We start from the raw sequence: 22,979 nt of genomic DNA on the forward strand, positions 1-22,979 counted from the left end.
AGATGATATATAAACTACTACAGTCATCATCAGCATCATCATCATTAGCCTATCTACGCCCACTGCAGGGCAAAGGCCTCTCCCATTATTCTCCAATTACCTCGGTCCTATGCCAACTGCGACCAAGTTTGTATAGAGATTGAATGTCAGGTGCTGATGCAAAAAACGCAATATCGTCGGCATATACATATGTAGAAACACCAGAAACCACCGGAATAGCGCTTACAAGGATGTTAAAAAGAACAGGGGAAAGGACCGCCCCTTGCGGTACGCCCCTGGCTGTGGCCGCTGTGAGGAGGTGACATTAAATTTTACACAACTGAACTGCCTGTCTCTCATCATCATCATCATCATCATCATCACCAGCCTGTCTACGCCCACTGCAGGGCAAAGGCCTCTCCCATTATTCTCCAATTACCTCGGTCCTGTGCCAACTGTGACCAATTTATCCCCGCAAACTTCTTGATCTCATCTGCCCAAATAACTTTCTGCCGCCCCCTGCAACGCTTGCCTTCTCTAGGGATCCTCTCTGTTACCCTTAATGACCAGCGGTTATCTTGCCTTCGCATTACATGCCCTGCCCACGCCCACTTCTTTTTCTTAATCTCTACTAATATGTCCTTAACACGTGTTTGTTCCCTGACCCACTCCGCTGTCTTCTTGTCCCTTAATGTTATACCTGTCATTTTCCGCTCCATTGCACGCTGAGTCGTTCTCAATTTAATGTGTAAGAGGTCAAATCGGGAGCACGGTTTAATGTGAGAATTGCTGAGCATTCCTTCGGGGGTCCCGAGTGCAACGCTAAGCGTAATTGTTAAGTCTAGCAATGCATAACTACCTGTTAATAACTATATTTCGAAGCAACCGATATACAATGTCTCTGTAAATTTTATCCAGCTGGGTTCATTTGAAACGTTTTAATCGTAGTTTTATAAGCACCGTTTGTTAAGCGTTTCTTGTCGCTGTTTTTTTACGAAACACTTCAGGTAACCCGGATCGGCTAACGGGGCTTTTGTAATTCCCGATGTGGAAAGAGGATGAAATTGATGCATAGTTTTATACAGGATACTGTTCGCCTAGGTGGCAGTGGGGGTGCAGCCTCCCGCTAAAAAAATGTGCCAGTAATTTCAATCGATGTAAACTATCAAACACGGCGAATGTCCTATGTCCTTTCATTGATTTATCTAGTATACCCTCCGAACGTCTTCGAAGATATCTTTCCTCGGAGATATCTTTCCTCGGAGATATCTTTCCTGAATGTATTTCTGTATTTAGCCCGATGGTATTTAGATACCAGCCCGGCTACATCCAAAGCGTCCTTTCCATTGGGAGGTGCTACGCGTCAGCGTATGGGGCGCAATGAGTGCGGACGGCCTGGGACCCCTCGTCAGAATTTCTGGGCCATTCAATGCTTCCCAGTACTGTAACATCATTTCGACAAGTCTGCTCCCCTACGCCCTGGACGGGTGCTTCATCCTGCAACAGGACCGAAGCCCTGTCTTCACAGCACGAGCCGTGAGCTCACTGCTCGAGGACCACGCGGTGCGACAGCTGCGGTGACCTCCGTGCGGGGCAGACCTAAATCCGATAGAAAATGTGTGGGGAATTATGAAGATGAATCTCGGCAAACGAAATGACTGTGGTCGTACGGCGGACGAGTTGTGGCAGGCAGTGGAAGATGAATGGGGACGCCTGCGCCCCCGTCCCGAAATCATAAAGTCGCTTTATGAGTCGCTCCCCCGACGCATTCGTGAAGTTATCAAAAATCGACGGAAACTTCACACACAATTAATAAGGAAACCACTCGGACAATTACCGATGTTTTTTTTTTTTTTTGTTCCCAACCGAATAAACCTTCGCTGTATTCAGTTCTTGCTATCAACTGTGTTCGTCACATAACGACCAGCACTGTTTTAGTCATGTGTGAATCTTTATCGCAGCCTTTCTTCAACGCCAGTTTGCGGTCCAGTCATTAAAATGATAAAAAGAGCGCCGAACAAACATTATCAGATGAACGCACAGTTACGCGGCATCAGCGCATGGCCCACGCTGCCGGCTGCTGCCAAGCATCACGCCCGCTCGGTAGGCGAGCCGCGCAAGGCGCCGCCGCGCGTCGCATTCGAGATGAACGGAGTGCTGCAGCCGCAGTCAAGGAAACTGACATGCACAAACTATCGGGACCGGGCGGTCGTTGTATGGCACCACCGTCGCTTCAGCGAACAGCGCCGCCCGTGGTGAACTGCTCGTCAGTGGAATGCCGGTGGCGGTCAGCGCAGCGTTATTGTGCATGGCTTTCTGTCGTTTTTCTGCGGCGCGGCTTGCAAAGCGTACATAACCACAAGGACTTTTTTCAGATCGGTGAATCTTGAGCGTGGATGTGACCTTTACAAGGCATGCCATGTGTGTGATTTACGCCCATACTCAGTATTTACAAATAGCAGACGACGCTCAATGCGCCAAGCTGGAAGTCACGCTAGAAGTGAAAGTCCTTTCCTTCATGTAATTTTTTTCATGCCTGCATGCAGTTTCGGGTATCGAGGAGTATATTGCAGCTAAATTCCCCCACAAAGCCGGTGTGCGCAACCGATCCAGGAATGCTGCGGCGCTGTCCTTTGCCAGTTGATGACGAAACGGCGTCGACGTCGTGCACAAGCGAAAGACAAAGTTGGGGGGTGCCTTCTAAGATTTACCTCAAAACAGAAATTGTGATGAACGACGATTCCGTGTTTAATTTCACAGAGATTCTCTTACTACAGTCATAAGGAATAGTTGATAGAATAAATACCGCATGATAGTAGAACGTTATTGCTTGTCGTGGAGAAGCACTGATTTAGAAGGATTGCAATGGTTGCTGGCTAGTTGATAAATGGTTTTTCAAAAACCAACTCCTGCGTGGCTGAAGGACGTAAGACAGGAGGGTGCCCGAAGCCTGTACTCAGCTTCACAACTAAAAGCTGCAGTCGGTTTACAAGCTGCCACCTATGCTTGAAAAATCATGCACTCCTCCGTCTAACGACGATGATCATTTATCGCAAAGCTTTCTCGCATGGGTTTCCTTGGTTGCCTTCTGTATTTAAACGTTGACTAGTTGAGCTTCAAATTTGACCAGCACGCAGTTTGGTTTTTTGATCGCATACGCGTCTTTGACTTTGACCATTTTCCATTCGATTTCGCACGAAGAAAGCTTTGCGTTCAACCATCGTAATCATTATACGGAGGGCTAGATGAGTTTGCTGTTTAATTTTGAACTTCCATGCACCCCTCTCCAAATGTGTCTGTGGTAAAGGACTCGGGCTGAATCACCCATTCTTGAGGCAACTAATCGCGCGTTTTTTTGGTGTCTTCACAAGGCATTACACGATTTTTTAGGTACTCTGTAAAGAATACTTAGGCATTAAAAAACACCGGCTGATGTTAACACTTCCACATTTTTAACTATCGGTGCCAGCCTTTATTCCACGCAGGTGGTAAGACGGGAAGGGGTAGAGGGATTGTAGGCAGGCCAGTTGGTACGTATTTCTGAGATTAACAGCGCGATAGAACGGGACAAAAGAGGCACGGGACAACGGGACAACAGCGCTGTGTTTGTCTACTCCTCTGTTGTCCCGTTCTTTCGCGCTGTTAATGTCAGGAGAGGAGGGATGGTTTGTGGCTTGGGCTGTTGGGTGGTTGAATAACTTTGGCATTTGATAAAGTGACCACCACAAACGTGGGAGTTCCACTTCGGCTTTCAGGCTCCCATGCTGTCACAGAGTCGCTCACCAAAACCGAAGGCACAAAGCTCACGGTTACAGAAGGTTTAAACTACAGCAACATTTCTACGGCTACACGGTAATCCATATCGTACGCAAGTGCCTTTCTCTTCAAAGCACACGTGTCGAGGTATCCCAGCGCTAAGGCTGGCGCGGAAACCGCAGTCATTGAAGCCAGCGAAGATCATTTAAAGTGGTAGAAATGAATGCTAATATTTCTAATAGGTTTATTCCTACTCAGATCGCGCGGAGCCATGGGCGCAGAGCGCTGCAAGACGTGCCCATATCGATGTAGCCCATTCCCAACCTTAGAGGCATTCAATAAGTTTGCGTAGCCGTTATGCATTTAAGAAGAAATTAATACTAATAATAGTAGTTTTATTCGTACTCAGAACGGGTGGAGCCAAGCGCAGATCGCTGCAAAAAGCGCTCATGCCATTGCAGCCGACACCCAACTTTAGAAGCGTCCGACAACTTTACGTAGTCGCTACTACATCTAAGAACCCAACACACCTGTCTAGACTTCGTTTCATCTCACATGTCCACTCACAACACCACCAAAACATTCAAAGCACCGAAGCAAACACGACAAGAACAACGGGAGGCTGTGTAGTCCAATGCACCGGCTCATTCCACTGACGAGGGGAGCGCCGAGTGGTGGCGCCACCCGTCCAGCTGCCTGGTCCCTATAGGGAGGGACACGCATGCGCCCTCCGCTATCTCGACAGCAGGCGCTGGGCAGTAAGGTGTCGCACCGATAGCTATCGCGCGCCGCTCGCTTGGTCTGCTTTATTCTGTGGCCGCCTGTACCTGTAGAACCACTATTGATTTCTTAATTTAGCGCGTGCTCAAAAAGAGATGGTGTACCTGTCATTTACTCATGGCTGTAAACGTCGGACGGAGCCGTAAGCTGAACAGTTTGAGAATGTACTTTCTAACGATTTTACCCTAACGGCAGTAGCATTTCATTTCACCTTCAACATCGTCCCCAGCAATGAAATACCGTTCGTTTTGGGGCTAATTTTTATTCAAATTATCAGTTACTCGGTCCTCCGTGCTCTTGAAATGCGTACAGCAATTTTCAGGGCCTCCCCGCGTGTCTGTCGGCAGCCTTTTTTGCTTCTGTGCAAGAGAATTCCGTCGGACGCATACGTATCCACGGGTTGCAGCTATGATCGACGTTGTCCCCCGCGGCAGGCTCAGCAGAGTCTACTCCCATGTACTTAACAGAACTGACGCCTTCGTGCAACCTACGACCGTCAATCGACGTCCAGAAGCTCGTTGGCGCACTTTACGAGTCCGACGGTGTCCCGTCCCTGTCTTCAACGCCAGCAAGCCTCCACCAAACGCGTAATCTCGATCTTCCGTACTCAAGCTTCCAATAACGAGGAGCGACAGGATTCGAAGCCTATCAACCTGAAGCTGGCTCGCCTTGTGTGGATGGCATCGTTGACCACAGCTGCGGCCCATGCCGTCCGGTCGTAAAGTCTCTGCCGCCGCCACGACACTGGCTCGCCTTTTTCAGACCTTTTGTTACCGCATTACTTTCTTTCCTAGCGTCGAAGGAAGATGTCCTGAAAGAGAAGCTTTGAGACCGATATAAATGTATTGCTGCGTTCGTTTGAGCTTATTGTGCTGTCTTTTTTGCCGTCCTTTTTGGTGCGTGTTTGAATAAGCAAGGCTGGACTCCCTCTTTTTTTTAGAGTTTTTAACGTGCCTGCAGTGAGCTCCGGGACTCAGCCACTCTTTTTTGCACTGCTACACCTTCTTTCTTCCCTTTTGTTTCTTCGCCTTTCGAGTCGGATGCAGGCTGGCGGCACTTCTCCTCGCAGCTCTCCAAGAATAAGAGTTCTGCGTGGCTGGGGTGCACCTGTTCTACTCAGATTTCGTGTCGTTCAGCTGTCACGTGACATGGCGTCAGCGCCGCGCGCACTAGACTAGCTGTTCCGCCACTAGCAACGGGCTGAGGTGGCGTGGTGGTATCGCATTTCGCTCTTACTCTGGATACCCGAGTTTAATTATTTCTCTTTATTGTCGAATCATTTTTATTGTACTTATTTATTCACAACTCTGGAAACTTCCACGTTCCTTGCCTATGGTATTGTTAGAATTGAATTTTAAGTCACTGCAGCTGAACAAACATAGCGGTGATCATAGTGGTGATCAAACCGGGATCATAGCGGTTAATAATGACAGCATATATCCTATTAATTAAAACGCAAATAGTTAGGTTAAACCGTGTTTGCAAAAGCTCATAAGAGCCGCATGTTGGGTAAACCAAACAAATCTAATCGAACAATCAAACGTGTAGGTGAGTTGCCGTGAAACAGAAAACTGATAACAATGCCTGTATTTGTTGAAAGGGCAGCAGTAGTAGTAGGAGTGGCGATGTAAAAGTTTTAAGTGCAATTATTTTTATAAATGCCTATTTCAACGTAAGCAAGCCTACCTGAAGTCAGTGTAAAGAATGCTATCCAGAAAAAAACCGCCGAAATGTGATTTCTTCCCTGATCTTTTGATTTCTCTTCGCAGGCCTGTTCTTCATCATCCCGTGCATAGACACCTACTGTAAAGTGGACCTACGAACAGTTTCCTTTGACGTTCCCCCGCAAGAGGTGAGTCGGTTGAATTCCACCTTATTTCGCTCAGCCAACCTCTGAATCCCTTCCACATAGCTCTGCCCGCACAACAGAACAGCGTATCTTGAACAGCGTTCGTGTTGTGCTCGTGAACTGCACCTTTTGAAACAACCGGAAAATACCGGGTTGCACTCGCTCCCCTTTGTTTCGGTCTAAGTCAATGTAAAGCCTCGATGCACAGGGTAAAAGTGGATTGTCTTCTTAAACCCCAGTGTGTTTAGAGTTTTTCGGTGTTTCTTTTATTTTGCTTATTAGCTAAAGGAATGCAGGCACAGGTTATTTTGGGGTGCTTACTTTTCTGTTATGGGATTTGTTGCGGAAGCGACGCTTTCCGCAATCCTCATGTTCAAAGCCTTTTTTGTGGATAGGACACGTTTCTGTGACTAGCGTGCCCAAACTTCGACGGATAGATGACAGCTTTACGTCGTCACCCAGCCAAAAGGCCGTTCATTTCCAAAAATGCCCGCTGAAGAATCACGAAAAAACCTTATATTGTTGCCGTTTTTCTTGTTGTTGGCTGGAATGTCCGGCTTTTATTTCAACGCTTGTGTGCCGTCTGGACGGTTTGTTTGTACAGTGCTTTAAAACGGCCGGTGTCCCGGCAGTGATTTGGGTTTATACTTATTTATTTTGTCAGCGCCACCTTTTTTTTCTTCTTCACGAGCCAGTAAAGCCGACACTTGACGATTTAACGACGTTGCACTTGTGGCTGCGTTTCACTTCTGAAGCTTTCTTAGGAAATTATAGCCAAGGTAAATATTTGAGGCTCGGCCTGTCTACGAGCCTCGGCGTTGAGCCAAGAAAACAGCAAAGCTGCGGTTTCTACTTCAACCCACACGCGCACTCGCGTGTGCCCCCTCCCACACACACACAAACTTGGGTGGCTACTGTACACCGGAAATTTGGAGTTCTTGAAGTCTACAGAGGGCTAGTGTACCCGGATGACGTCCTTCAAAACAGACAGTTTGAACATTTCATCCCCTCTTTATGCGTCGCAAACTTACATACTTGCAGTAGTACCCGGAGATGCCAGGGTGTGCCAGCATAACAAAGGGTATAACACATATTGAGTGCACGTAAAGCACGTAGTTTGCCCCAAATTCAGATTTTTCGTATTAGGTATTGCTTGGACGAACCTTTAAATTAGTTTCAAGACATTGGCAAGCGTTACACACGTCAGCAAAAACCAGTTTGATACATGAATCAGCCTTGGACATAATTAAAAATTGCTGAAAGAAAATTTTCTTCCTTTTTCAGTGGAACAGTATACCCACACCCAATGACTCAGTCGTTTGTAGTATACGTAGACGAAATTATACAGAATACAATTTGCGGCAAATCCCGCTTTCGCAAGAATGGCGCGTAGCTCTCAACGCAATTGGAATTTTTTTCAGTTTTTTGTTAAGATTTGATAAAAAAAAATGAACCTCTGCTAAGGGCGTCACGATAAAAAATGTATTCTCAAATTTCAGAACTCTTGCTTCATCACAATGGGAAGGCGTTGATGTCACACATATCCGTGATCGCTTCCTCAGGGGCATAATTGAGAAAATCACGGTCGCCCTTTGTCTGTCTTATTACAATAGAATCCCGAAATACCGTTTTGGGCGTACGTATGGAAAACTTCTAAAATGAAAAAAAAAAACTTCCTGTAGCAACGCGCATAAGTACATGCAATTAGGTTGGTTAAGAAAACGCCCTCTAAGGAATGATAATGCTGGTGGTTGGTTTTTTTATGGCACAAGGCACAAAGGTTTTTATGGCGGTGGCCCTCTAAGGCAGCTTTTTGACATTTGTTTACAAGTTTCCTACATGAGAAAAAACCAGTTTGATATGTCTGAAAGAACGTGCGCACAGTAAAGAATGCCTTAAAAATATTTCAGTCCTTTCATTCTCTCAGAGCTGTAACTTAGGAAGGGAGTTAAATCAGCAATATTGAGCTTGTGAGGTATGATAGGATGTACTCCCGAAATTCCAAGCTTCTAGGACCACCAATTCGGCTGGCGCACATATCCACTTCTAGGACTTTTCACTCTGCTATCGGAGGAATAGAAACAAAAACACTGTCGCCTTTTAGCAGCGTTTTCAGTTAAAATTGTTCAACTTGTTTTGCCGCCTTTGTACGGGCAACATTTGTCAGCTAGGTGCAACTTTCTGACTTATCGTAGTTGTTTTAGGGGGGATTACTCTGAAAATATAGAGTGTACGCAAAGTATTCCCGAACAGCTTATATTGAATGTGAAAGATTGCTTTGTGCAAAGTTTGAATTTGAGCGCATGGCCTTACTGGGTTCCAGAGCCATGCAAACAATCAACGTTATGCCTACGGGACGTGAGTTATGAAACCAAATTAGTCAAAAACTATCCAGTCTTCCGAAAGGTTTCTCTGCACTGGTCATATCCAAGCCGACATTTTTGTTTACGCCAAATATTACTTTTCTGCAATGGCTTTACTAGCTTCCGGAACGGTCGGAATTTTAACTGAAAAAGCTGGCGATGAAAAGCCAATTAGATACACCGAAAGGACTAATATATTTTCTGGAATGCTAGAAACGCCACAATTTACTCCCGGATCTAGATTCGCCCAATTAGGGTCGGTTAGGGTAAACCATGAGACTACTTTTAAGACATTTGTCGGCTCCACATATACCAGAAAACACAAAACAGTTAGATAATTCAACGTGCAAACAAGATGTTCAATATTTTTGAAAACATGATTTCCCCCTTGAATGTATTTCCCAAACATCCACCCTCAGTGAGCTACTAGGCAGTGATAGAAATGTACCTTCGAAATTTCAAGTTTCTGTGCATAGCAGTTATGCGCTCCCGGGTTCATGACAGGAGACATACTCGTGACTATGGTGTTGTGAAATAAGTGAGTATCCTTCTCTCGCGCCCCACTGTCATCATCGTCAACTGTGTTCGAATAAAGGCATCATCGGGAGGGGTCTTCGCGGCTCGTCCCTTTCTCCACATATTTTGGTGCCGAAACCCGGGAGAAGGGACCTCCAGAGGTGAGCTACAGCGAGCGCACTCCGCTTCTGTTCGACCGCATCCTCACCTTTGGAGATCGGGAATGAAGCCGCACAGGGAAGAAGCCGATTGGGAAAAGAGCGGGGCAGCCCAAGAAGAAGAAGACTGAACGAACCCAGCTGCAAGAGATATCTGCCCGACACAGCACGAGATGTCCGTGAGCAGTGACACGACCGATGCGGAGACGACGCCGTCTTCTGCCTTCTGAGCCCGGTCACCAGCTATTACAAGCGACTTGACGCTGGACGGTATCATGGAGGCCCTTATCGAAAGGCGGCGCATCGTCCGTCAAGACATCACGGCATTCATCGGCTACGTTGAAGACCTTCTCCCAATGACACGACCATCAATAAGTGAGCTGAATGAGCTTGCTACCAAGTTAACAGTACTTCATGATGAACTACGCAAGATTAACCGAGAAGTGGAAGGTGCTGTAGACATGGATGATCTGGAGGCCGAGTTTGAAGACGCATTCAACTTTGACTACCTGGTTTGTGTGGCAAAAGCGAACCTTGAACTTAAAACAATTGAAACAAAGAAAGCTCGAGAAAACCTGAGGACGTTTATCAAAGATAGAATTCAAGCAGAATATAGGGAAAACCGGGATAACCGGACCAAATATTTGAATAGTGACAAATCATCAGATGGGAATCACACTCCCGAAGAGACTAAATACAAAGAAGTGGTCACCCTTAATACATTCCTTGCACGAAATGCAATGATTTCTGCCTGGAATGGGCAATCGCAAGCAATAGAAACCCCGAATGACATTGACTCCGATGACCTGACTCCAAAGATACTCCAGGAGATGTCTTCTTGCAAAGGGGAAACAGCGCTTTACTTGAAAAATGACAGAGACGGTGATTACTCTGCTGAAGACAAAAGGACACATCTGTTATGTCCTGGCCTGCTTTGTCCTCCAATGTTCAAACTTAAGGCGCTGGTGAAGCAGTACACGCGAAAGGAACAGAGAACTGCAAAGAAGAAGCGTTCAAGGACGGAGGACCTCAAAGGGGGCTCTGCTCACACCTTACCACAGTTCAAAAAGAATCAGCCACGCCAGCTCGTGTTGGGAAAACCAAGAAAACATCTCCACCTCCTGACAAGAAGGCGTCCAGTGCACCCCAGCTTAAAGCGCAGAACTGAAACAGCAGCGAACACTAGAAGCCGAACCGTGCGCTCTGAAAAGATCCGCAACGAGAGTACGACTCACGTGCAGCCGGCTCTAACAAGGAAAAATAACTTGAGGAAACAGGAAGAAGTACATGCAACCCGGACAAGCAAAAGACTGCACCAAGGGGCTACAGTAGCTTGGTTCACAGGTCCACGAAAGCCAAAGCATTGTTTCCATCGATGGAGGTGGAAGCCGACACGTGTTGAACTCTTTTCGCCCACTCGGACATGAAATTAGCTCTCATGGACTGAACAATTTCTTGAACACGAACCATACTCATTGTCGCGCGGGGGACTATCATCATCGTCAACTGTGTTCGAATAAAGGCATCATCGGGAGGGGTCTTCGCGGCTCGTCCCTTTCTCCACATATGGCTCCCTCTCTGCTACGCTGCGCAGATGTTGATACAGGGCTAGGGAGGAAGGGGCAGGGGTTGGAGGTGAAGGATTTGACGGAGAGAGTGGTGTTAGTCCACTGAGTAACGCCGGCAAAGCACCATCACTAAATAATTAGTGGAAGTGCTCGTAAAGGACACTGACTGCCACTGTCGCAGCCGATCCCTGCGTCGCACTACGCTGCATTTCTGGCAAGAGAGCTCGTGCTCGCTGCGAAGATGGCCCACCGCAGAAAAAATAATGGCGAACGTACGAGATGCACGACTTGAAATCGTTCATGTATATTTCAAAACAAATCAACGCGTTCGTGACGTGAGTTCACCTCTGTAGCACAATAAACTTCGCCTTGTTTTAAGATGGCCCGGCTGGATCACATACGCCATTATTTTTTTAGGGCAATAACGCCACGTCATCGCTCCTGGTGCGTCCCATAAATTATGCAATCCACACTTTAGAGATTGTAAACTTCAGAACCTTGCACACGAAATACCCTCCAGTTCTTCAACTTTTATTTCGACTGGATCTGTTAAACTTCGCACAATAAAGCATTTAGTTAGTCCCTTCGCACAAAAAAATTTCTTGCTCAAGGTGGGTAACATGGTGCTAAGTAACAATTTGCACAGAAGCCTATCAGTTGTTTTGCTCGGACTGGCAACAGCAACAACATCAAATCTGCCAGGTGATTCGGGCTTAAGTTCATTAACAGGCATAGCCACAGGGATACTGATTCACCAATTGCCATAAATGGGTGAAAGGTTATTTATTTAGAACAGAACTAACGCCAGAAAACAAACCAAAAATGGCGTGGTTCTCACTGTACACACGCACACACGCACACGCGCACGCACACGCACGCACAAATGCACACCCATACTCACGCACTAACGCACGAACACCAGCGGTTCACTTGGCCACAGTGCACTCCAGTGACGACCGATCCCTGCGGCCAACAGAGCAAATTCCAGGAATGACAGCAAAGGCGTACAATTTGACTGGACGATGTTCTTTGTACTGTGTCACCGTGCAATGCAAATGTCGTGCTTGAATTTTGTGGTGACAGTGCGCAGAAGGAACTTTTTGAGTCAAACAGTATGCATGCTCGGCTTGGTGGTTCACCGGAACTGCCCTGCTGGCTGCGTGGATTGGTCGACCGAGTTTATGGGGGTGATGGTTAACCATAGCATTGCTTAGAGAGCACATTCTGGTCGAGAAATAGCCGTGACCCAGCCGGTGTGCTATAGCGGCGCCCCTTTCTAAGGTACAAGGCGCAGTATAAGGGCTACCAGTTATGTCCTCTTCATGGACGTTTCACATTCCAAACGGGAAAAACCGGATAAGGATCACGGCCGAAGTACTCATGGGGGACACTGTAGAGCTGCATGGCCACCTCATTGACCGGAGGAGCGGGATAGAGGCGAGACGAGAGGGAGACGCATAGTTGGAAATACCCCAAACAGTTGGGAAAACACACTTGGCCGTGCCGTGCCGTGCCGTTCAGCGACGTTCGAATGGAGATTTATGGTTTCACGTTCCCACTCATAAGAAGTGCTTAGGTGCCCTCGGAGTTTTTGTATGTTTTCCTAGACTTCAAATCTTAAGGCGTACTTAGGTCTGCTTGCGTGCTTTGAGGGGGAAGACCTGGCAATAATCATCAACAACATGCGTACTGGTAAACGTATTTGCATCTCTTTCTTCGCTTTCGTGTCTTTGTGTTTCGCCTTCTTCGCCTTCTTCTTTCCTCGTACAACGTGTACGCATCTCTTTCTTTATTTAGTTTCTCTGCATTACTTCGCGAATTACGTCATGAAGAAGACTGGCACACGCCAGTTTCCCTGGAATTAGGGTTCTGCGTGGCTAGTGTGTTCCTGTTTTACTCGCGTGCGATCCCATTCAGGTGTCACGTGCCACGCACTGTTCAACTTTTAACTTTCCAATTTACGTTTTGAGAATTTTGTGAAGCGGGCGCATTGCCCCTTAAAGCTCCCGATTCCTGGCCAGTCTCCTAAGTTTGCATGAGCTACGAAAAGAGGAACAATAAGAACAAGCACTTTTGTTCAGCGCTTGTACGCGCTCAGATAGTACCGTTGGGGAAAAAAATAAAAAGTAGATGGCACAGTTAGCAAAGCACTGGTCTGCTACTGTGTAAACCTGGGGACCCACCCCGTAGGATCACCCATGCGTTTTTTATTTACTCGTTACAGCGGTGGCCATTTTTCTAGCGGAAAACTACAAAAACAACAGCAAGAACGGCCCTTTTTCTCAGAATGGGGCCCTTAAGGCTTCCGACCTAATAAATTAATAATAATAGTAATAATATAAAGAAAAACAAAATAATAAACACGGGGGCAGCTAGTCGCCTCTCACAGAATTGTGAAGATTTATGCTACATTTTAATGAATCTTTAGAAATTAATAGTTAGTTGAACAATAATCGATCATGATGTGTAGAATTCGCCTCCAATGGAAGCAACCATGCCAACACACAAACAGGCCATTGTTAGGTAGCTTTTGATGTGCATCCCAACGGGATCCTACTCAACGCGACTACATCCGCGCAGCCGGGCTGCGTTTCTGTGGAAAATTGCGATATGGCAACAACAAAAAAAGAATTCCGCGCCCCTTTTTATGCCATACCTGAGCTATCACACGAGAGAAGACGAATAAGGGCAACCTGTTGTCGCAGTCTACGCTCGCTCAAAGTTGTGTGGGCTCACATGCGAACGAATGATGAAGGAATGGAGCAATCGGTTAGACGTCGGTTTCGTGATGTGAGTGACCCAGGTTCGATTCCGACCACAGCAAGCATTTATTTTTTGAGGTGCTTGATGCGCCTTTGCTTATCATCATCGATTCGTGAAACCCATTGTGAAAAGTTGACTTTTCCGCAGTGCGTGTTACTCGCACGAACGACGCCGTCAGTGAGGCACAGAAAGGTCCGCTTTAAAAAGAGGCATACCACTAGGCATAAGTAACAACCGAAGGAACGTACTGCACACGCTAGTGGAAATATCCGAGAGAGGTCACGCGAGCTGTGTGCCTACAAGCGGCGACGCACTCGCCCTCCCAGTCCTGTCTCTGTTGTAATCACGGTAAAATCGGAGCCACCGCATTTTTTCACCACTTTCTTTCTCACTCAAAAAATTCTTCATCTGTTTCTATGACCCACCACAACCTCCCCTTTGCTTTCCGAGGTTTTCTTGACTGCCAACCCTTATTTTCTGTCTTCTTATTTTCACCGAGCCCCTCATTTCCCATTTTTGGATTCGCTACATGCTTAGCGAGGGCCTCTGTTCTGGCAGTCTTGGTGCCAAAGGTAGCTTAAGAGGGTTCAACGCTGGTCGACCACTCTCGACATGTCGTTGTCACTCGTGTCACGGCCCGGGGGTTAAAAAGAAGGTCCCCTTCACCCCGAGTAGTCCGAGTGGTGCTGGCCACCACCCCCAAGAGCAGGAAACAAAAATACCTTAACATAAATACCCGAGAAAGTGGTGGGGAAACAGCCCCGCCGGTAGCGTAGTGGTTATCGCACCAGACCGGTATTCTGGAGGTCGTGGGTTCGGATCCAACCCGGCGGGCATTTTTTCACCACTTTCTTTCTAACTCAAAAAATTCTTCATCTCTTTCTATGACCCACCACAACCTCCCCTTTGCTTTCCGAGGTTTTCTTGACTGCCAACCCTTATTTTCTATATATATATATATATTTATCATCATCATCACCACCAGCCTATCTACACCCACTGCAGGGCAAAGGCCTCCAATTACCTCGGTTATATATATATATATATATATATATATATATATATATATATATATATATATATATATATATATATATATATATATATATATATATATATATAATCATGTTCGGGGGGTGGCGGCTGGCGTCGCTGCACTTCCTTGGTTGAGATTGTTCTGAAGGGACAGACAACCGATTTCTCTCTGGAGTGCATGTCGTCTAGCTCACATGAAAGCTAGTTTTATATACTGGGGTAACCGCAAGGAATTTATAATTAAACAAGCGGAAATATAATTTTTTTAATTTGCACTAAAATTCTGAACTCTCAAAGGTGGTGCCATGTTGTGTATAAACGTGACACCACGTTACGAGTTCAAATAACTCCGTCGATTTTAACAAGTTATTCAAAAAAGAAATCATGCACCACTCAGCGATGACGATGGTTGAACGCGATGCTATCTCGTGGCGGATTCCTTGGTTGTCGTCTGAGTTTGGATGGAGTCTCGACCATTTCGAAATGGAGCAGTCGGATAGACACCGGCTTCAAAACGCGAGGAACCCAGGTTCGATTCCGGCCACCGGAAGCGTTTATTATTTCCCTACCCCACGATCATTCGATACCGTCATTGTCAGAGAAAGTTGACTTTCCTGCAGGGTGTTTTGGCGTTACAGACGCCATCAGAGAGAACACCGAAGTTTCGATTTAAAACCGCATGAAGGTGTAGTGCCGGCAGCTTCATCCACTATCAGCGCCAGTATCATCATCACTACTGCATCCCACAATCATTATCGCCGGTGCCTGACCAGGTCAGCAGTGCCACGCGCCACGGCAGTTCGAACAGGACTGCACTCCAGGGGCGGTCGTATGTCATCGCCGCTCTCCAGTTCCGGCCGGGCCTTGCACACCAACAATAAATGTAGGAGAGCCACAGCAAAAGAGTACGAGTGGTTGCATATTATTGTTGTTTTAGCCGGGGACAAGTTTTAAATACCTCTTTTAATATCACCTGCAGATAAAAGTATGTCGCCGCACCGCTCACTCTCATTGTTGTCAGCTTTCCTTTTGGCGGGACACGTATGGCTGATAGATCTAACAATTCTGATTTCAAAATTTCTAGGGCGCTATCAGCGAAACCGTTTTCGATTAAGGTATTTTAACTGATGCCCTTTTATTGACGATAAAGAAAATATACTTTACAACAATCGGTAGCGTGTCCCTTTACGGGAGGGGCGCGGAAGACTGCTTGCATGTACAACGCACGTCAAAGCCACTCTTTCTCGGTCATCGGAATCGGTAACTTGAAAAGCTTTCGCCTGTTTCAGATAGGCAAAATGGTGAAAAGGGAACCAGAGAACCAACTGGTACGCGCTCGAAACGTTCTCTGTCTCTGGTTTAGTCGAAGTAAGGAAGGAAGGATGTAGAAGAAAGGCAGGAAAGTTAACTTGGCTAGAGCCTAGTTTATGATCCTGCACGTGGAAAAGAGTACATTGGCAAAAAAGTGAAAGGAAAGAATGAAGAAAAATTGGAGCAGACAGGCATGCCCAGCGCTGATGCACTAAACGTTCAAGTTCAGTGATTGCCATAGAAGTCTTTCAGTGTATAGTCTTGAGTTTAAGTTCGTCGCCCGTACAAAGCGTAAGAGTTTCTTAATCGCCATTTGAGCGGGTGACAGAGAAGGCCAGTCACACAGAATCTTCTCCTCCGAAAATGGCCGCCGAGAGTCTAGGTTCCTCAGTGCTGACGACAGCTTCTTTCTTTCAGGCGAGTAGCGTGGGCACTCGCATAAAACGTGGCGCATCGCCTCCGTCTTGCGGCACGATTCGCACTCCTCACTTGCTGTCATTCCTATCAAGTATGAGTTAGCATTTGTGAATGCCACCCTCAGCGAGAGACGGCAGAGAAGAGTTGCGTCAAACCGTGGAAGGCTTAAGAAGGCTTAGTGGAAGGGGACGTTGGAGGTGCAGGTCAAGGGCACCAATACGTGGACATGTGAACTCTTCTGTTGACCATTGATATATTGTTTTTTCCCGGCCAAGTATGCGGAGGGCCCTAGCTGCGCCCGTCCTAGACAATGGAATGAGTACAGCATTCGTTGTTTGATGCGAGTCGATAGACCTTGTGTAGCGCGTGAATGCAAGTGATTGATTGCGAGAACAAATCAGTAGAAACACTTTTGAACAGGAGTAAATGGGTGTGCAGGTTGAGTACGAGTGAGTACTGATTGAGTAAGAGTACTGATGGCTACAGATTGAGTACGAGTACAAGTGATTCCCGATTGAGTGCGAATCAGTACAGATTGAGTGCGAATACCCATGATTACTGATGAGTAGAGACCTGATTTTAGACAAATGCCTATTCTGCAGTACTTGCGCTCCTATCGCACGATTCTGATATATGAGCATGAATTAGAGGTTAAGAGGGGCTTTTATGCTCTTTTATAGTGCCTACAAATGCCTATTTTGGCATTTGTGTCTAAATATCATAAATGCCCGTAAATGCCTTTTTTTTAATGCCTATTTTTAATATCGGCGCCTTCATGAGCACTATTTAGTAGAGGCTCCACGTTTTAATTTCCTAGCCTACCTATCTCTTTCATCACCCCTTTTCTCCTCTAATCTTTCATCCCCCTCCTCCTCCCCCTCCCCCCGCACTGGGTTGTATGCAGGTGAGCCCCCAGCTGGGCTCAATAATATCCCCAGTGCATTTCCTTTCCTTTTCTCTTGAACCACTTATGTATGTATGTATGTAGCCTCAAGTTTCGCTTTTGGGTGCTGTTTGAGATCGTTATTTACGTTACCGGGCAGCATTGACTGTACCGAAACGTATAGGGCTCAACCTAGTTCTCCAGTTCACCCAACTCCCGGAAAACAACAGCTAGCACCAGCAGAATGGGACTCTCATTCTTAGTGACAAGAAGCACAATTTTGGGTAAAAAAATATGGAGATGGCGTTAGTTTACTATTGCTTCCGCAATTTTCACAGTGATTCCTAGACTACGTTCCTCGTGCTCCTCAAACAGATTTGTTCAAAAATGAGCAGTCGCATCCTTGTGTCCAGAAGCTTAATAAAATCAAACTTTATTTTCAACGGAACGGTTGAGCATCAGATGCCTTTGTTAGCAGATCACTCCCATATTCAAGGGCCGACAGCGAAGCATCATTGCGCAGCTGCATTTCCTTACACCTTGAAATTCCCGTGAAACTGCCGATGGGCTCTGGAACGCGCTTTTATATCAATTTTTTAGGGCTGCTAAACCCCTTTGGAAAATCGCTCTTCAAGTGTGTGGAAGGGAATTTGCCAGTGTTGGGGCCTCTTGATTGTTCAATTCGCATATCATTGTATATCACAAAATTGCCAGAGTTTTACCTAACAGCCCTCATGCAAGAGTGGATTAATTCCTTTATAAATCGTAGTCTCTCTTCAGTTTATTATTTTTGTCTGTTTCTGTTGAGTCTTAATAAAATTCAGTCAGGCAGACATAAAATAGCGCCTTTTTTAGCCAAGATCGTAAGATCTCAAGTATTCCTTTTTATGTCTCATTTAATATATGCGATGCTTGAGCAAGCGACTGTGGTCTTTGAACATGAATGTGAGCACTGCGCTGGTTGAATCGAGCCAATAGATCGTGATTAGTTTAGCAGTTGTATGGGACAATCGAACGGCTATTTTCAGCTGTTGACACCTTTGTGTCATCGTTAACAATAATAATTTTGGTTTTTCGGCTGTAGATACAGGCCCGCACGTCTTCTTTTAAAGGTTTTTGCATTTATGAAAAAATTTATGGTACCTATATTTACAACGTTTGAAGCCTAAAACGGTGTTTCGCTTACCTGTTTTAGGTGCCTAAAGCGCGTTTTTTTAGTGCCTAAAAATCTGGCCTCCACTAATGAGTTTAAGTACAAGTGAGTAAGATGATAAATTAGTGTGTGATGAGTGAGTACGGCTGATTGTGAGTACAGACGAGCTTTTTATTCTAAGTTTCAGTCAGTATAGCGTGAAGGAAAAAAATTTGATTAAGTTTGAGTGAGCTGTTTCTGTTTTGCCGATCTATGGTCTGCACTGTAACGTTGCGCGGCAGTCTGCGCTGTGGCGTTGAGCCCTGAGACCATTGGCCATATTGTAAGTCTGTTCTCCACTCCATGTTCTCCTTCCACTCGGCCGAGTGAAGGATACTGCAATGCTTGTACATACGAAAATTGTTCTCGGGGATACCCTCGACTGAAGGTTGGAGTGGAGGAGGAAGGCAGAATATCAGGGCATGACATTTTGCATCGTGTGATGCCGCAGCGACGATGAATTTGTAGTGTGCAGGCACTAATTGCGGGTCGACAAAAAGAAATCCGCGCACGTGCCCTGGAGCCTTCGCAAGAACGAATGAAAGCGTGCTAACTAACGATAGTACGGCGCGAATAACCGAACCTCGAAAAAAGGAGCGATAGTACCGCGGAGAAGGAAGAGGACTCCTGATGCCAACACGTGCGGCACCTGCACAGAGGAGGAGCGCGGCGGAGGAAATTGGAGCGCGGCTGTTTGTGAGCTCGTATGTGTACGCATGGGCGTCCGGAAGGGGGGGCAAGGGGGGGCAGCTGCCCCCCCTCGGAGATTGGAATATTTTTATGCATTACAAAAAAGCTGCACAGCTTGGTTGGTCCATAATTAAATACCTTACCCTGAAGGGCGGAATAGAGGAGAGAATGACACCGGCGTTCTCTCCTTTATCCCGTCCTTTAGCGCAAAGTTTTTTTTAATTATGTACGTGAACCAACTAGCCCAACAATCCACGCTACTCAAATGATTAGCACACTCAGGTCCTGCGTATCCGTATGGAACGCCCTTCAGGACTGCGGTCAACATTGCACTTTAGACAGTGGGGCTCTTCGGTTTACAGTGTCGGACTCGCCGCGGACTCCCCGAGAAGAAGTCCGGCATTCGATTTTCCCATGTATACCTATGGCTTCGGGGAATCCTAGGACTACCCGCAGACTCTCCGCGGTGAGTCCGAGACTGTAAATCGACGAGCCCCACTGACTAACGTTGCCGGTCATGTGACGGCAGTGAAACAGACTGCCTGTGCTCAGTGTGCTGGCTATTGAAAATAGCGAACAATTCTGAAAGGTTTCACTTTTTTTTTCTAAACTCCAGATTTATGCAGTCTTACCGCGAGAACATCAGTTCTCGGACAAATTTGAAGCTATATCTAGCTTAAAATCTTCACCGCTACACTTAGTAGGAAGAGTGTAACATCCTCCCGTGCCGTCGCATCACCTTGTACACCCTTTCCTTCGAAATTGCGAAATGTCGGCACCACCCAAGCCCCGAAACAAAACCTATAAATGAGCCCCTCAAAACGCTTGTACGCCTGTAGTGCTTTGAAAGTCAGGGAGGCCAGTAGTATCTTTATTCTGTGAGCCATTTCAACATACTTCATCACACATCTAATCTCGCAATTTGCCCAGAAAAACCCGAGTCGTCTGCAGCTGCTATGCAAGGAAGACTGACGGAGTGCAGTTGTATGTATGTGAACGTATTGTGCTGTGTGCTGGTGATCAGTTGGCGTGAGTCGAGAACCCTCACGCAGCGAGACTGACCACTCTTCTTTACAAAGTGACAGTAACTATTCGCATGTTCTTTATTAACTTTATTTGTTGGTTCGGTAATAAAATCCAATGTATATTCTCCAAGTCTGGTTCTAATTCGCTGTTTGCAGTTATTGTAACCACTATTAGCGCATTTTTGGTGCTATCCAACCGTACCCCCCCCCCTTCCCGCTAATGGATGCCCCCCCCCCCTTGCAAAAAGTTCTGCGGACGCCCTTGTGTGTACGGCCTCCGCGATCGGCAACGGCGACAGACAAGTAAAAGACAGCGCGCGTGTAAGAACAAAGGGCGGTGGGCGCGGGACGAAAATGTCGGTGCACACGCGCTCACAATTTTTGCCCCCTTAGGAAGGCAAAGGAAACAAAAGAGGCGTGCTTGCGAACCTAGAATGCACGAGAGCGTCCATACTTTTTCGAGTCGAATCTCATGTGGGGTCTCATTGTTTTTACTATCCTTCAAATTGGCTTCCTTGGACAATGCGATCGGTCATCCTGGTGCATTGTAGCGAAGCCAACCCTCAGAAATATTTTTTAGTAAAGTTTGGGCAAAAGCGAGTGCGCGGAACGGGGCTGTTATTCTGCTTCTGCTCCTCAAAAAGTGCATTTCTGATCAGAACAAAGCCTCCAATTAAGTGGAACGCACGCGTTTGTTTTTATTAGTATGAATGCTAAAGCAACAGACGTTGTGCTTAGCATCTCTCATCACGTCCAACTGTCCTAAGTGTGCGATCAATCTCTCTTGGGGGCAGGGGCAGGGTGTTCGAGGCATCGCACTCGAAAACAACAAGCCAGTATACAGGGTGATCAAAATTAAGTCGACAGATTTTTTTTTTAAATTACGCGCTTAGATTGACGTGAAGGCGAACTCTACAGTGAGATTATGCACCCAGGGAGACAGATAATTAGGTGGTAATTATTGATGTCGGTAGCCTAATTAACTAAAATTGAGTAATTAAGTTTTTGTGGCTGCAGTAAGCAGGAATGTGTGTATTGAAATGTTAGACACAATCGTGTTTCTATGCGGTTTCGTTTGGCAGGATTCATCTAGCGCAGCCGCCCTCCGAGATATCGAACTGCGAAGTTTAATTGCCGTTCGCATGATTACGTATGCTCGACAGCGAACACCAGTGCAAAGCTCCTTTCCTGTGTTCTGTGTTTCGATAGCGGTTCGGAGTATTGCAGGTTGCGATAACGCCAGCCAAGACTGGAAGGGTGCCAGCTATCACTTTTGCCTATGCCTCCACCCCACTGTTAAACTAAACACCGTTCACAGCAGGCACATCACAAAAGCAAGGAGCTTCGCGCCGGTCTTCGCTGTCTGATTTATTGATTGTAAGTTTTTTAACGCGCCGACGCAGCGCACGCGATGAGGCGCGCCGTAGTGGAGGGCTCCGGATTAATTTTGACCACCTGCAGGGGATCTTGAACGTGCGCCGAAATCTCGAACACACAGGCAATTTTGCTGTTCGCCTCCATCAGAAAAGCGGCCGCGGAGGCCGGGAATCGAACCCGTGACCTCGTTCTCAGCCTTCGCTGCAGTGTCTAGCATGCGTAATCATTCGAACGGCAATTAAACTTCGCAGTTCTACATCTCGGATTACGGATACGCTACAAGAATCCTGCCAAATGAAACCGCGTAGAAACACGATTGCGTTCAACTTTTAAATTCAAACATGCCTGCTTACTGCAGCCACTAAAAGTTATATTCAATTTTAGTTAATTTAACCACCCACGTCAATAATTACCACCTAATTATTTGTCCCCCTGGGCGCATAGCCTCACCTTAGAGGTGGTCTTCAGAGGGTTCAGCAGTTCGGCGCCAACTCAGATTCGCACTTTTTCGCTTCATAGATGGCATCACGTACCGCCCCCAAAAAGCTGCGTCAGGTAGTTGCAATCTAGCTGTGTAAAAACAACCAGGACACCGAAGCACGCTTTTTTCCGCCGCACGAAAGTAAATATAGCTCCGATGACGGCATGCATCGGTCGTGCGATGACACGAGTGTTCCCTGATAAGACCGAAGATCGTGGCCAAGAATGTCAGATATCAGTACGGAATGAATACCGGCATGACTTGGCCCAGATGTTTCTTTTGACGTTTTTGCATGCTGTTATTTTTTCTGGAGAACACGAAGTCGGCAACTTCCAAAGAAGGCAAGGAGGGTGCTTCTCGTGGTGCGAATGAAAAGATACATTCATCTCCTGCGACCCCCCAGATAAGGCCACTGCGTCTAAGAAGGCGACAGAAAATGTATTTACAGGTTTTCTAAACCTTTGGTATCAATCTACGCGCACAGCTAAGAACACAGAAATACGACAGCGCGTATACACAATTCACTTTCGCGCCAGCAGAAACGGCGGCGGTTACATGGCTCCGACCGACAGAAGAGCATTTCAGCGAGCTACGGAAGCGGCAAAGGGTGCGTGTGGACCTACTGGGCTGCAGGCTTCCCTCAGCATTCGTTGTCAATCCTGCCGTTTGCGGAATAGAAGCTTGGTTCGCTGCGCTTCTGTGGAAGCCACGAAACGTGACTTCTTCAAGGAGAATTCTATCCCACTTATGCGTGTTAAATTCCTACAGTGACGATTGCGAGTGGTACGCATGAAGAAAATCGCAGCAATGTCAGAGCGGAAACTGAAAACACATCT

The 22,979-nt window shown here is 46.6% G+C and overlaps 1 protein-coding gene across 1 annotated transcript in view; it reads left to right on the forward strand.

Moving 5' to 3' along the window:
- LOC144156348 (stomatin-like) overlaps positions 1–22,979 on the forward strand; it is a 140,169-nt gene that overhangs the window by 81,269 nt on the left and 35,921 nt on the right. Inside the window, exon 5 of the mRNA XM_077688351.1 lies at positions 6,285–6,367. Within this exon, the coding sequence (XP_077544477.1) occupies positions 6,285–6,367 (83 nt within the window). The remainder of the gene's footprint in view (positions 1–6,284; positions 6,368–22,979) is intronic.

This window comes from Haemaphysalis longicornis, unplaced genomic scaffold (assembly GCF_048455015.1).
Source record: "Haemaphysalis longicornis isolate Haplotype H1 unplaced genomic scaffold, Haemaphysalis longicornis Haplotype H1 scaffold_1, whole genome shotgun sequence".
Classification (NCBI taxonomy): Eukaryota; Metazoa; Arthropoda; class Arachnida; order Ixodida; family Ixodidae; genus Haemaphysalis; species Haemaphysalis longicornis.